General features: G+C 35.2%; 2 protein-coding genes across 2 annotated transcripts; one reads left to right on the top strand and one right to left on the bottom strand.

Annotated features, from left to right (window-relative positions):
* Window positions 1-556: 556 nt before the first annotated feature.
* Window positions 557-3,742, bottom strand: LOC119793796 (phosphatidylinositol glycan anchor biosynthesis, class P). The gene is made up of 5 exons (XM_038301062.1): window positions 3,586-3,742; window positions 3,349-3,433; window positions 1,900-1,972; window positions 1,690-1,808; window positions 557-1,488 (listed from the first exon to the last, which is right to left on the bottom strand). Exons 2-5 carry the CDS (start codon window positions 3,428-3,430, stop codon window positions 1,373-1,375), a joined length of 390 nt encoding a protein of 129 aa, XP_038156990.1. The 5' UTR covers window positions 3,431-3,433; window positions 3,586-3,742; the 3' UTR covers window positions 557-1,372.
* A 216-nt stretch (window positions 3,743-3,958) lies between these two features.
* rexo4 (REX4 homolog, 3'-5' exonuclease) lies at window positions 3,959-14,779 on the top strand. The gene is made up of 8 exons (XM_038301061.1): window positions 3,959-4,348; window positions 4,423-4,733; window positions 6,164-6,313; window positions 9,908-10,101; window positions 10,203-10,291; window positions 13,646-13,720; window positions 13,838-13,912; window positions 14,025-14,779. Exons 1-8 carry the CDS (start codon window positions 4,154-4,156, stop codon window positions 14,145-14,147), a joined length of 1,212 nt encoding a protein of 403 aa, XP_038156989.1. The 5' UTR covers window positions 3,959-4,153; the 3' UTR covers window positions 14,148-14,779.
* The last annotated feature ends 1,421 nt before the right edge of the window (window positions 14,780-16,200 follow it).

Genomic DNA, 16,200 nt, shown 5'->3' with positions numbered 1-16,200 from the left:
AACATCCTCATCTGAATTAATTTTGTCCTAGATACCAATCATTTAATCTACTAAAATCAGTGTCATGTGGGTTGAAAAACATTAAACTGTTAAATATTACTCTTGTTTTTTTTTTTTTTTTTCTTGTTCCAACCAACGTTTCTGCAGGACAGTTTGCAATCCTATGTAAACACAGGCTTGGTTTATAAAAGCTCCCCTATTGTTCTGGCCAAGTTAAAAAAAAAAAAAAAAAAACACATCTTTCTCCTTTTTATACTCAACAAGCCTTTACTAGCATGTTTACACTTCTTTTATATGACTCGTTGGTAATTGAGCAAATGAGATGTTTTGGTACATTTCCATTCAAATATATGCAAACAAAACATCCTTAAAAACTTGTTCTCTTGATTTAGTTCATACCTATGGGTGTTAATTGAATGAACCATCTACAGTGTTTTCTCTGGGTAACACCATACAGAGATCACATGTGATCACAAAGACTATTTGCTGCATCAGTCAGTAGTCTCTCCTAATTCTAATAATGTTTAATATAAAATTATCACACCTTCAAATAAAATTTTGCAATCTGTCAGCTAGCAAGCTTTAATGTTTTTTTAACAAACCCATACCAGTCCTCAAATAACTGGATGAATCTGCACAGAATTACCTTAATAAACCACAACATTGTATAATACAAAACCCAATTCACTTATACCTGAAATATATATAATTTTATATTTCCGCCTTTATTCAACAAACTCATTTTCTTCTGATGAAAAAAAAAATCTTATTAACAGTTAACTTTAATGACAGTAAAGCGCACAAGGGTATGATAAACCATTTAACACAGTGACACATAAATCAAGTATTCAAAAATAAATAATAGCTACCATAACCTAAGAATAATCCCTCTTCCTTCTGCATTCAAACAACTGTTATCATCCTCACTTATAAATAATATGGAAGTGTAACTTTTCTGTAGAGAGTTCTAAATATGTTATGCATTCATACTTACAAGCTGGATGCCTTTATTAGTACAGATTATGTTTAATACTATCCATTTCACAAACTGATCACTTAGAGATTATTATGCTGCACTGTTTACATATCAAAATTCAATTAATAATTTTTTTTTCTTTAGAACGGCTCTGAAAAATTGTATTTACTGCAACACTTACATCCATACTTTACTACACTGGATAGTTAAAAAACAAAAAAAAACAAAAACGTAAATTAATAACAAAACTTTGTATTTCAGGGACAAACTGTTCTATAAAAGAACAGATTTTAAAACAGCTGTAACCTTGGAGTGCGGATAAAAACAACAGTCAATACCAAATGACACCCAATTCAGTTTTCTGAAGCAGCGATGGCTCTGTACAGTCTGTGTTTGTCACCTATCAGAAGATAAATAGAACATTTTGTTGACTTCACTAATGGAAACGTCCTTCAGTCTGGGTATTCCTCCCTTCCGGTAGCAGTCTGACCTCTGACCCTGTGCAAACACATCTGTGAAAGAAATATAATGTTTAGCAATATCTTGAAGGCATTTTTTGCCAGGTGAGATCTCAATTTGTTTTATATTAAAGATCAAGATTTTTCAGAAACAAAATGTTCATAGCCTCATTTCACTTTTAGAAAAAACCTATTTCTATTTCACCAGAGGTAGGGGAAAATATAAACAGTAGCAACAGTAGGATGAAACCTCACCTGTGATGTTGTCCACAGAGTCCAGTGGAGCTGTGTTGTTCATGTTGATACCGAACAACACAACCACAAAGACCATTAATGCAACCAGGAGGTAGATTGGCATCGCAAGAGCCCAATATCTGAACAAGGACAAACGTTTCATGATGATCAACGTCATAACATTTACAGCATGAAGACAGCTGGTGAAATCATATAAGATATGTAACTTACTTCTGAGGCCAGTAGGTGAGTCCTACTGAATGAAGCCATTCCTCTGGTATATATGCCCACAGGCAGTACAAAACTACAGAAAGAGGACAAAAATGTTAGAAATATCACTCTCAGTCACATGTATGTATTAACTCCTAATTCTACAATTATCTAGCTCTTTTAATGCCATTAACCTGGTCTTTCAAATAAATAGAAAATTTATTTACTTTTCATTGTCATAAGATAAAAGCAAAAATAATAGGTTCAATCGCATTTTGGTCTCATAAGGTCCCTATTTGTCATATTTTTTTGGTTAATTAGATATAATAATTTAGGCGTGTGCAACAAATAGTACTAATGCTACCTTGGGTAGTTTCGAAAATTTTGTGTGCCAATTACAAGGCAAAAGACAGAGCTTCAACAGCACAGAATAATAAAACAAAACAGATCATCGCAGCCATCACTGCAACAACCAAATTTTATTTTAATATCATTGCTGGTGAGAAACCTCCATGTTTCCCACCTCCAGCTGAAAAATACCCTTATGGTTAAATCTAGTACATTTGCTGAAATGTTTAATCAGTGTGACCAATAAACGATTAAATATTCTGGTTTATTTCAGGACTTGGAAAATGGACATTTCCATAACTAATAATTGAGTTTAAATCCTGGGTGTAAATCATGTGATTCATCAAAACATGTAGGAACAATGAATAAAAGTTATGTTTTTTTCACATTTATTTAATGAAACAGGAAAGCGACTAAAACAAATTCTCTCTTGCTCTGATGTTTTGTAATATTTCATTTGATCCACATTACTATGGCTATTTAAAAACGAACTATTTATTGACTTAATACTTTTTATTAAAAAAGACGACGATGATTAAGGTACTTTTTCACAGTGAAGAACCTACTGAGAAAACTTTAAAAGATGAACAACTAAAAAGTGTTTCGTTAGTTTTTTTTGTGTGTGCATTTTTTCATAACCAAGACCATTTTAACGTCCTTTTGTTATGTAGTGGTTTTAGTCTGTTTGATGCTTCTATTATGAACCACAAAGTTCATATAAAGAACTACCAATTGGCTGAAGATCGTAATGAGATTTCCATTATATGCGAGGCTAGAGTGAAAAAAAACAAAACAAAACAAAAAACACTATGTACCTTAATACAGGCTACTAGCCATGGCTACTATCAAACCTTGAGGGAAAATAAAAACGTAATAAAAATTTGAAATCTAATTCTATTCAGAGGTTGAACATGATTCATTTAGCAGCTGTCAAAATTTATGTCATTAAAACAGTGATCAGTTTGAACTTTATAACAGAGAATATAATTAATTTAATATAATTAAAACTACTTAGCACAAAATAAGGTGCTTAAACTATACATTTTATATAATGAATTCAATCATTTTCATTTTTTCAGGAAGTGGAATGATTAAAGCTCTCAAAATGAGGGACTGACTTACAGAAACCAAACTGTGAGCCCAGAAAGAGAACAAAGCCATAGATGGCTCTCTCAGGAAGAGGAGACGGAGAGTTTTCCACCATGATCTAAAACCAAAAAAAGAAACAAAAGAAAGAGTAGGTGAAACACAACGACAGAAACTATAACACAACTATATGAGGTATTTCTTTATCAACAAGCTAACTCACAACACTCATATTTTCTACAATACTTCCAAAAACAGCTTTTTCCAAATTACCTGAGCCGAAAAAATGAGTCCGCACCTTAAGTAAATAAAAAAAAATTAAATGCTTTAAAGAATAAGCAAAGGGAAGGAATGGTTTAAACACAAAGTAAACCCCGAAGACTTCCACCATCACACTACCCCGCAACGACGTCAGTTAACAACAGTGACGTCAGTCCGTACCAGAAACGAGCTCGGAGCGAAATCTAATTCCGTTAAAGGTTCCTACTCTGAAATTATCTAAATAAAAACTAACGTTTCAACAATAAAATATGTAACTTATTAGAGACTTAGTTATTGTTAAAGTTTGTTAAAGTTAAAAAATAATACAATTTTGCGGCATAGTTTAGTCGGGGTGCTGCTGTAAATTTTAGAGGTGTTGTTTCAGCGGACGTATTTAGCTATTGCACAGTGGAGAAATACAATGCAGCATGGCTTCTGAAAGCCCACGGTGATCAAGTTTATGGGCTGTTTAAGAAAATTTTAGGGGATTTGTTTTTGTTTTACGGTTCCGTTTACTGTAAATTTGCCCCCAGAAGATATTAATGACCAGACAAGGTTATTCTCTACTTTCTAAAGCAGAATGACCAAAGCAAAGGCGAAGACAGCGCATCCCGACGCTAAAACCACCGCTAAAGATAAACGGAAGAAGTTTTGGATTAAACACAATCTTAAGCAGAAATCTGACAAGACAATGACTCCAAAGAAGCATCAAGAAAAACCTGTCCCCCCACAAGAGCCCCAACAGATCTCCGCCAACTGGAAATCATTACAGCAGGTTGGTCGCTGGTGTAGATTAATACACAAGGGTTTTCAGGATTTTTTTGTAATATCTTTCTAACTTCTCCACAGATCCTCAAGAGTAGTCAGACGGAGAAAACTCACCACAATGGCGTCATCACAAAGAAAAATCCAGAAAAAGATTTTAAAAATACTTCTACGAACAGTGCTACTCTAAGCCAGAAATACTGTGGGAGAAAAGGGAAGCTGAACATGGTTCCTGCTGCCTCAAAGGAGGCAAAGATGAAACACCCTGCATCCTCTGACTCTCAGCAGTCCACTGCTCCAAAAAGGAAAAAGGTCAAAGAAAAACCAAACAGTGAGCAGGGAGCTAAAAAGAAGAAGAATGACACATCTTTGGTTGAAGCGAGGAAACCTACAGAGTATGTATACTGATACCTGCATGCTGATCTGATTTGGGTTTTTCAGTACCTCAAGAATGCCAGAAAAGTAATAAATTTTTTTAGGCAGTTAGACTTTGAAATAACTTTTCAATAGCAATCTTATTTTCCATGGGATATAAATATAATGTCACACATGTTCCCATCTATTTTAGCCTGTATGCTGGATTGAGACCCACGTTTATTTTTATGGAAACATGACATCAGTATATTTTTTTTCCAGCAACAAACCCTTCTGGGAGCAATTAAAACCTTAAGCATTAAATAAACAGGAGTTACACCATAGTGCACCACAGCAGGGGTGTAACAAAGCCATCAGTAAAAGGATCTAACTTTGGGAGCTAATAAAAAGGCATTATATGAAATAGAGGAGCTCAAATAACGCATTTAACCTAAACTCTACTAATTAAAAATAAGGGGTAACTATACTAAGGAGACATAAAATACAAAATTCTGTTGTACACAGATGTAAAGCATCAAGTCATAATGGAGTCTTTGCCAGGTGGATTTATCTTGAGACTAAGGAGGGATTTGTGAAAAAGCAATGATCCCCACTGCTACACTGTAAGGTGATAAAAAGCATTTGAAAAATGTCAAAAAGTTGGAAACAACTGTTTAGTGGTGATTTTGTTCAAATAGAACAGTAATTATCTAACATCTTTCGGTCAGATTAGGCTTCTGCAAATAAAGCTTGTCATCAGATTTAGTAATGCATTTAACCTACAATCCTAAATCTGAGTTCTTGATATTTTTTAGGTGAATTTCTCATGTCGGATTAAATTCGGACTGAAACAATCTTATTGATCATGATGAACTGATTATTAAAATAATCGTCAACTAATTTAGTAATTGATTAATCGTTAACCGGAGTATAGAGGCTGTAAAACATGAATTTAGCTGAAAGAGCAACCAACCTAAAGCAGTAAAATTACCAAAACTAAATATATTTGGCATTTTAGATAAAAAAAAAAAAAAAAGTATTTCAACATAATCTATACAGGACTCACCAGTGGAAATGTCTTAGTTTCACTTGGTTTAATTCTGTAAAAAAAATCTTCTCTAGGGAAACTTTTCTATCCAATTTTTTATTGACTAATCAAAACATTTTTACAGATTCATCGATTTACAAAACAATCGTTATTTGCAGCCCTAGTTTGAAATGTTTAATTCCTCTAACTGAATTCTGTTAAACTTTTCATGCTGTGTGGTAATTGGGGAAGAAAACGGCTAAAAGTAGAAAGAACTAGAGTTGCTTGAATAGCAGGGGCTCAGTTCTGCATCTGTTCTTTAAAAGTTGAAATGCTTGCCAAAGACAGGTAATAAATGTTTATTCTCTTTTTGAAACAGTTCAGTACGTGTCAGACTGCAGATACGTAGAAATCACTTAACAAATCTTTTTGTTTCTGCTTCAGGGAAGACCTTTGGTTTGATGATGTGGACCCTGATGATATTGAGGAAACAATGGGAGCAGAAGCAGCAGAAATCATGAGGAAGAAACAGGGGATCCACAGCAGAAGCAAGGAAACAGATAATGCTTTGGTGAAGGATAAGTCATTTGATGGGTGAGTAATGTTTCTGCTTTAAAATGTACTTTATTACATGAAAATAATAGAATTTCAGACATTTTTATATTTGATTGAAGTGTTAAATACCTAATAGTGATCCAGAAAAAAAATTCTAATTATTTTTTCCATTATTTTTAAAAGTATTGATGCCAGTATGATATTTTGATTTAAAATCTTCTGTAAACATTTTCTTTACATTGGAATTGTTAAAATAGAAAAAGCTGAAAAGTTGTTGCTATTTCTATATGATTTGCTCACAGTTAGGACATGATTCTAGCACTGAACAGGGAAGTATAAACATTCAATGATTTAATATATATATTTGTTTATTTTGAGAAGTAGGGCAAAGGCGGTGTCAGTGTTCAACGTCAAGTAATAATTTTTGCGTATGGCAGCATGAACAGCGCCCTCTCCTGGTAGACTTTTGACTAGAAGCAACAAAACAAAAAACCCTAAGGACAACAAAAAGCAGTTCAATATTTGGATAATAATAATAAAGTATAGTTTAATGTATGTATACCTCAAACATAAAAAAATTTCATGAGGCATAAGTATATACTTTTATAGCGCATAAAATAATATAATCTGAACAATAATGTATAATAAATGAGAAATGTGACAAGTTTATTCATCTGATTCTTTCCAATTGCTGGGTGTCCAGTTCTTATTAATGTCCTATTACGATATACTTAAAAATATATGAATTCCAGGTTTAATAAAGATTTCTAAAAAATAAAGAAAATATGTTAATTAAGGACACATTTATTCTTAAAGGAATAGTACACCCAAAACATGATTAGCCTTCATTTTCTACTCACCTCCATGCTGAACAACACTCTGGAGTACTTTTTTGATATCTCAAATGCATCTGGAGATCTGGGAGGCTTCTTGCTGTCTGCTGACATTCAAATAATGGAGGTCCATGGCGCCCGAGACAGAAAGGTCCATAAAAGTCCACAAAAACGTGTCAATATTCCTCCATACTGCTCGTCCAATGTAATCCAAGTGTCCTGAGTGGGTAGCATCCAGAATTTACTCGAAACGAAGTCATTTAGAATGTTTTTAGAGCATAAACAGTAGTGTATAGGATTTCCTAATAGCGCCCCCATGCGCGCTCACGATTCTACGGAAGCCGGCAGACCAAACCGGAAGAAAGTGCGCATTCAACGTCTGGTCTGCCGATAATGCAAGCGTAGAAGAAGAAATGTGCTGTTTACCTGTGCAAAGAAAGAAACAACAAAAGAAAAATGTCTGAGGACTTCAGTGTTGAGGAAGAGCATGAGTTCTTTGCCGAGCTGAATGCGCTGGTTTGGTCTGCCGGCTTCCGTAGAATCGTGAGCGCGCATGGGGGCGCTATTAGGAAATCCTATACACTACTGTTTAGGCTCTAAAAACATTCTAAATGACTTCGTTTCGAGTAAATTCTGGATGCTACCCACTCAGGACACTTGGATTACATTGGACGAGCAGTATGGAGGAATATTGACAAGTTTTTGTGGACTTTTGTGGACCTTTCTGTCTCGGGCGCCATAGACCTCCATTATTTGAATGTCAGCAGACAGCAAGAAGCCTCCCAGATCTCCAGATGCATTTGAGATATCAAAAAAGTACTCCAGAGTTTTGTTCAGCATGGGGGTGAGTAGAAAATGAAGGCTAATCATGTTTTGGGTGTACTATTCCTTTAAGGCCTAAACACACTGGTTGCATATGGCTTTTTAATCTCTGGTCCGATGTTTTTTCCATGTAACACTGACTGCATATAGAGAGGCTCTGACTAGGCAGGGTGGGCAGATCTGTGCAGATTTTTTTCCACTTCTATGTGCTATACACAAATTGAAACACTTTCCCGCATTTGACTTGGACAGATTATAAAAAGTTATTTAAATGAATAAATAAAAATTCAGCAGCGCAGGTATAAAGCAAAGCCCCACTTAACGAGTCTGTGCATTGTCTCTCAAACCAGAACAGATAGAGAATTTTTATAGGCTTATTTTAGAGACATAATGACAACTATGTTTAAAGAAAAGAAAAGCAAAGTAATTGTCTGACTGAGGCAGTGTGAGGTGATTCTCAGAGAGAGATTTGTGAAGTTTTTTTCATAAAGAGGGGAGAGTGATGCATTTTGTATACCTGCACTGTCTGCTCCTCTGTTTTTTTCTTTTTTATGAGGCTCAAAGCGGAACACTATTTATTATATCCATTTTCTGCCCACCAGGAGTGTGATAAACTGCACTTTCTGTCCCTTGTAGCTTTTGCAGGGCTCAAATAGGATCACTATTTTATCCGTTTTCTGTCCACCTTTCATGGGTAAATTATTCTATTTTTTCATATTTCAGTGATTGTTTTTGCGAGTCTGTCCTGCTTGCTATATACACAATGTGCAAACATGCCCTTTCCCCGTGTAATTAACAGATTTTATTTTGTGTTTGCCCCCCAAGCAGATCGGTTTTACTTAGTATTTCAACTAAAGTAGACCTGGGGTCTATCCTAGTCGAAGCTACGCAAGCCCCCTGCAGAAAATCGTGTTGGGTGTGATAATCCCCGTTTACTTTTAATGAGCGCTAAACGCCCAACCTTTTCTGTTGGATTAGACACAAAATAAGATTCGGTGTGTTCTGGCCTTTATAGCAGAAAAATAATAGCAATTGGCCAAAACATAATGACCAGCAAATTAAAAACAAAAAACAAACAGCATTTCTACTGTTCCTGTGTTTTTCTGCTAAGGCTGAGCAATATGCACTTAAAATTTTAACACAATATTGATATTATGTTATCAATAAAAATTACAATAAAAAAAGCACTACTCCTTCGTAGTCTTTCTCGGGTAGCTGCGACTGCCTACCTCAGCAATTATAGCCGCACAATCACAAATAATACTCACAAATAATAATTTCTTTTCCTCACAACACCAGTTACATAAAAAATATTTTTTTACTATACGTCTTGTGGTAACACATTTAATCATATTATTTCAGTGTTTCAATGCTGCAATTAAAAAATCAAAGAAAAAGGAGGAAAATAGTAAAACTTTCTGACAATTCATCCAGTTTCTGGGATTTGTAATCATTGTTGATTTTAACTTATCGTTTGACCAGAAACTTCATGATAATGATAAATGCCTACCCTTACTTTCCTCTAACTTAACAGATAAAGTTAAATTGATCAATCTTTTGTCCATGTTGCAGTCGACATGCTTTTTATTGATAAAGTTTTTCCTGTTGTACAGTATTTCCATCTCCCACTGACCAAATCCAGCTTTGAAACACTTGTTTAAACCCCTCATGCACCTGACATTGCAGCAGCAGAACACCAGTTGATCCTTAAATAAGTTCAGCCTTTGCTCTAAAACAATTCTACCATCTTATTTAAATATATATGTTGTGGATGAAATACAAAAAGCTTATAGATCTTCTTAGTTAGTACATTTGAATTTAGATGATTTCATGTTTATGTTACGGTATATTTGTTTTTCATTCAACATGACCAATAAACAACATCCTCGGGTTCATTTACTCAGATTAGGGATGTTTCTGCACTTCTTTCCGGGGTCTTCTCTTGTTTCTTGACCCTGGTTGCTCTTCTTCCTCATAGCATAACCAAAGTTGTGGCCATTGATTGCGAGATGGTGGGAGTTGGTCCTGCAGGCGAGGAAAGCATCCTGGCCCGAGTTTCCCTCGTGAACAAGTTTGGAAAATGCATCTATGACAAATATGTAAAACCAACAGAAAAAGTGACTGACTACAGAACAGCTGTCAGCGGTATCAGACCGGAGGATATCGCAGATGGTGAGACGCCACCTGAGCTGATTAAAACTTGATTAAGGGTAAAATAGCTAGCGCTTCTTTCAGTGTGACTGTATTTATCGTCTTTGTCCATTTCACCTCAGGAGAGGATATCCAGACTGTACAGAGAGAGGTTGCTGACATCCTACAGGGGAGAATAGTGGTTGGACATGCCATCCATAATGATTTAAAGGTACAGTGTATTTTAAAGGAATAGTACACCCAAAACATGATTAGCCTTCATTTTCTACTCACCTCCATGCTGAACAACACTCTGGAGTACTTTTTTGATATCTCAAATGCATCTGGAGATCTGGGAGGCTTCTTGCTGTCTGCTGACATTCAAATAATGGAGGTCCATGGCGCCCGAGACAGAAAGGTCCATAAAAGTCCACAAAAACGTGTCAATATTCCTCCATACTGCTCGTCCAATGTAATCCAAGTGTCCTGAGTGGGTAGCATCCAGAATTTACTCGAAACGAAGTCATTTAGAATGTTTTTAGAGCATAAACAGTAGTGTATAGGATTTCCTAATAGCGCCCCCATGCGCGCTCACGATTCTACGGAAGCCGGCAGACCAAACCGGAAGGAAGTGCGCATTCAGCGTCTGGTCTGCCGATAATGCAAGCGTAGAAGAAGAAATGTGCTGTTTACCTGTGCAAAGAAAGAAACAACGAAAGAAAAATGTCTGAGGACTTCAGTGTTGAGGAAGAGCATGAGTTCTTTGCCGAGCTGAATGCGCTGGTTTGGTCTGCCGGCTTCCGTAGAATCGTGAGCGCGCATGGGGGCGCTATTAGGAAATCCTATACACTACTGTTTAGGCTCTAAAACGTTCTAAATGACTTCGTTTCGAGTAAATTCTGGATGCTACCCACTCAGGACACTTGGATTACATTGGACGAGCAGTATGGAGGAATATTGACAAGTTTTTGTGGACTTTTGTGGACCTTTCTGTCTCGGGCGCCATAGACCTCCATTATTTGAATGTCAGCAGACAGCAAGAAGTCTCCCAGATCTCCAGATGCATTTGAGATATCAAAAAAGTACTCCAGAGTGTTGTTCAGCATGGAGGTGAGTAGAAAATGAAGGCTAATCATGTTTTGGGTGTACTATTCCTTTAAAGTATTTATACCTAAGCTGCCTCACACTTTTTTCATTTTTGTATTTTACTAGTGTTTTATGTTGGTTTTATGTAGTGTATGATTTTGCATTGGAGAAAATGTCCAAATACAGATTTGAACCAAATCATATATGTTTGTGTATTTGAGCCCCCCTGAGTCAGCTGAGCTCAAGCTCAATCAAGTGGGATGAAGACCATCTGCGAGTTCAAGCCGGGATTTCAACTTTCATGCTTATTCTAACATGAATAAACTTTAATCCTAAGTATTGTTCAATGGCTTCTTGCAGCTTCTCAGTGGGTTTTCTTTTAGGGTTGTCGTATTTTTACACTAACTATTCACATCTCCACACCCACTCTGATCAGTTTTGCTTTCCTGCTAAATAAATGCAACCCCACAGCATGATGCTGCTTATGGAGAGCCAAAATTAAATAAATAAATAAATGGGTGAAATAAATAAAAAATGAGTAAAATAAATCAAAAAATGAAGAAAATGAGTGAAATAAATTTTTTATTAATCTAATTTTCATTTAACCACTTTTCAATTTCCCTTTTTCATTAAGCCAATTTTTTTATTTTTTTATTTTTCAGATTATCTATTTCTCAATTTCTGTTTTATCTATTTATCATTTGTCCATTTTTCAATTATCCCTTTATTTATTTACCCATTTTTCCGAAAAGCAGTCTAGAAATGGCGAACACAGAGGGTGCAGCACGTTCTGTATCGGTTCTTCTTAGGGAAGCTGCCGATCAAATAGATGAACTAGAACGCTGTAAGTTTAATATCCGACGTGTTTTATGGTCTGTGTTCGCCATTTCTAGACTGCTTTTCGGAGGGAAAGTCTAAAGGAACTGAGCACTGCAGTTGCATCTAACCAACCAATAGGCTGCCATTGTAGCCTGAAGACACCGCCCCTCATTATCATATTAAAGCAGAAGCGAAGAGGGGAAAATAGAATGTGATAAATTAAAAAATAAGGAAATACTTAATGAATAAGGGAAATTGGAAAATGGGAAAATTAAAAATTTTTCAAACAAATGGTAAATGAAAAATAGATAAAAGAAAAATTGGTAAATAAAAAAGGGATATATGAGAAATTGATTAATGAAACTGGGAAATAGGAAATCGGGTTAATGGAAAAAGGAAATTGAAAAATGGTTAAATTAAAAAATAGATTAATGAAAAATGGGTAAATAAATAAAGGGATAAATGAAAAATGGACAAATGAAAAATAGATAAAACAGAAATTGAGAAATAGATAATGTGAAAAATAAATAAATAAAAAAATTGGCTTAATGAAAAAGGGAAATTGAAAAGTGGTTAAATGAAAATTAGATTAATGAAAAATGGATAAAGGGATAAATGACAAATAGATAAATGAAAAAGAGAAATTGGGAAATTGATAATATGAAAAATAAATAAATAAAAAATTGGTTTAATGAAAAAGCTAAATTATTTATTTAACAAATTTTTTATTTATTTCACCCATTTATTTAATTTTGGCTGAAATGGCTCTCCATAGCTGCCATCACTATGTAACTCTGAGTTTATTAAGCATGCAGGAAAAGACAATCACCTTTGTTTTTAGCTCAGTAGAACAAAGTCCTCCACGTCCACATATTTACTGTGTCTCAGTTGTGGCATTTGGCACACAGGACTACTTTTTTTTTTCTTTGTAAAATGGGTTTCTTCTTACCTCTCTTTCATAAAGTTGACTTAGAGAGATGTTTAAATCTTTGGATCTTGTTTTAGTAACCTATCCTTGTTATAAACCCTTCTTTAATCCTCTCTGACCTGTCATTCTATTGTGTTATTTGGTTTTAATCATGCTGTTTGTTTTCTAATGTTCACTATCAATCTTCTGAAACTCTCACAGAAAGGCTGAATTTATACCAGACTGCTGAGCTGTATTTAGTAAATAGGTGGTTACTGACGGCAAATGGTTGCATAGATGGTATTTAGGGGCATTAAAGTAAATTTGGTTGAATACGAACCTGTAGCCAACTTTTCTAATCCTAATTAAAAGTTGAAAACTGTTAAATTTTCCATCCTTTTCATCATTATTCACTACTTTGCGTTAGTCCATGGTAGGTGGGTCAACTGCAGTCTTTGATGACCAGTATTCTGCACCTTTTGGGCATGTCTCTTGTTCAACGCAACTGACAGAATTACCTCATAGACACTTTCGAGTTCTGCTTATGATCTTATTGTATGATTTAGGCATGTTGATCAGAGATGCCTCTTTCAGTTGCAGGACACTGGTTCTTGAGGACTGAAGCTTGGTACGTGAAGTTTAGGGTTGTGAGGTAGCAAACTGGGAAAACATTTACAGGAGTGTGAATAGTTTTGTATGTTCTTAGCTAAAAACAACAAGGAACACTTAGAAATCAGGTTTAAACAATGTTTTAACCTCAGAAAATGGTTTCAGATTCTGCTCCTGGATCATCCAAAGAAGAAAATCAGGGACACCCAGAAGTATAAACCTTTCCGAAGGATTGCCAAGGTAAAAAAAACAAAAACAAACATGAAATTGTCATGTCATCATGATCACATCATCATCATTTAAAGTTTCAAGCACAGTAAAGATGTGAAAACAAACTCATGAATCTCTATTTTTTAGAGTTGTCGCCCCTCTTTGAAAGTCCTCTGCAAAGAAGTCCTCAATGTAAAGGTCCAGCAGGGGGAACACTCATCTGTAAGTAATCAGTGAATGAAGCATTTACTGTAATATTTTAAGTAATATGCAAATTAAAATCTAAATTAATTGTTTTCAAATATTTACAATAAGCACTTCCTGTGTTTTTAAGGTCCAAGATGCACAGGCCACCATGAGGCTGTATACACTAGTGAGAAAACAGTGGGAAGCAGAGATTAAAGCTGGTAAGAAAAGCAAAGATTCAGGGGAGAAAAGAAAGAGGAAACCGAGATAAGTACGACACCAGGGTAACAAAACCAACATGGAGGAGAACAACATCCCCAGAATCAGAGCAGCTGGAATCAATCTGGACTTGTTTTCATAAAGAAGAGAATCCAGTGGCCTTCTTGGCCAACTATTGAGAAAACATGTGTCTGAGCCAAACATTACTGATGGTTGTGAAAGAAAAACAAAAAACTTTTTGTTGGCGACTCAGTTCAATGGAAGTCAAAATGTTCCAGAAGAGTTTTTGGGTTGAGACTGTTTAGCTTTAGGCCTGATATGTTTCTCAGCTATCTCTCCTTTAACTCCAGTAGATTGAAATGGTCTCACATTAAGTCTGTGTTACAGATTATTTTCAAAGATTTCCCTTTAAATGGTGTCTAAAATGTCCGAGGGTTCTTTGAAACTGTATTTCTTACAGCAACCCCATCATTATTAAAGTCTTTAGTAAAGATGTGTCCAATAAGATGTCACTTGTTTTCTGAAAGAAAAATCATATTTCAATATTTTTTCTTGTTTAAATATTTTTCCAGCATGTTGTTCCTCACAGTGAGATTCATATTTCTAAATATTCCTTATCTTCCTCTTTAGATCTTTCCACAATCATGTTGGTTGTGTATATTTCCCCTTTTAAGACTGTTTTTTTTTTTTTTTTTTTTTAAATCAGATGTCTATCAAGGACTTCTTTATGTGTAATGGTTTTGTTTTTAATATTTGAAATTAAACAAACCTGAATAAAACATCACTAAAAAGAAACCACAGAAGAGTTTCTTTTTAAATAAAATGTTATTTGCTTTCAAAAGTTGATACACAGCAGCTTTATTAAATTACAAAGTGAAGCTTATATCTAGAATCATTACAGATATAACCCATGCATTTTATTCCTCATTATTACTACATGTACCTCAAATTAGTTAAAAAAAATATTAGATAACATTTCTGTCATTTATAATTTATGTCAAAATAAAGGCAAGACAAGTTTATTGTTTTAGCACAATTCAGTACATGGACAATTCAAAGTGCTTTACATGAATTGGATAATGGAAGAAAAATAAAAACGAGGATCGAAAACATGTGTAAAACACATAAAACAATTGGACCCCAACCTTAAACTGTTAATACATCAATTGCTGGTGAGGATTCTCACTCATCCAGTTCATAGTCTTTCCAAATAAGTAAAAACAAAACAATCCACTGGACTTTTGGACGTTTTCCAAGTTTGAGGACTTGGATGACTGATAATCTTCATCAACATATTGCATTTCAGTTTGGTAAAGACACCCCTGGAATAATGTGAGTATAAGAAATTGCTTTGGAAACAAGCAGAATATAGATCATATAAATCATCTTTGTTTCAATCATAGAGGCATAGACCAGTATCAGGTTTTGCAGGATAACAATGACCTGACTTCCCTTTAGGAATGGGAATGACCTCGCATTCCTAAAGCGGGCGGCCATGTTCTCCTGTTCAGGTTGCAACTTTCCTAAGCCAAAACAAGCCTTTGTTTGGGCTACTTTATGGAGCTTGGAACTCCACGCCAATTCTGACATTTTGGGAAGTGAAACGTCTTCAAACATGGAAAACAAAGTCTAGCGGATTGTTTAAGTTTTTTGGAATACCTCAGTTATCAGTTTAACCTCCACAATCAAAGGCAGCTCTAAATAAATGGGTTTTTAAACTTTTGACTTTAAAGAACTCAGGCTTTCAGCACTTTTACAGTCTTCTTGGAGTTTGTGGCAGATCAGTGGAGCATAGGAACTATATGCTGCTTCTCTATGTTTGGTTCTAGTTCTGGGTGAACAGAGCGGGCTGAAATTAGAAGACCTGAGTGGTCTGGGAGGTTGATACACTGACAACAAATCTGTTATGTATTGAGATTTGATCCATTCAGTGATTTATAGACCAACAGGAGGATTTTAAAGTCTATTCTCTGAGCTACTGGGGGACAGTGGAAGGACTTCAGAACTGGGCGGATGTGCTCTATGTTCTTAGTTCTAGTGAGAACATGGGCAGCTGGATTTGGATGCAGCTGTCTGATTAACTCTTTAGGCACACCTGTGAAAAC

Source organism: Cyprinodon tularosa, unplaced genomic scaffold (genome assembly GCF_016077235.1).
Source record: "Cyprinodon tularosa strain WSP-4 unplaced genomic scaffold, ASM1607723v1 ctg46, whole genome shotgun sequence".
In the NCBI taxonomy this organism is placed as follows: Eukaryota; Metazoa; Chordata; class Actinopteri; order Cyprinodontiformes; family Cyprinodontidae; genus Cyprinodon; species Cyprinodon tularosa.
Note: the sequence above shows the minus strand (reverse complement) of the source record. Positions and strands in the feature narration are given on the sequence as shown.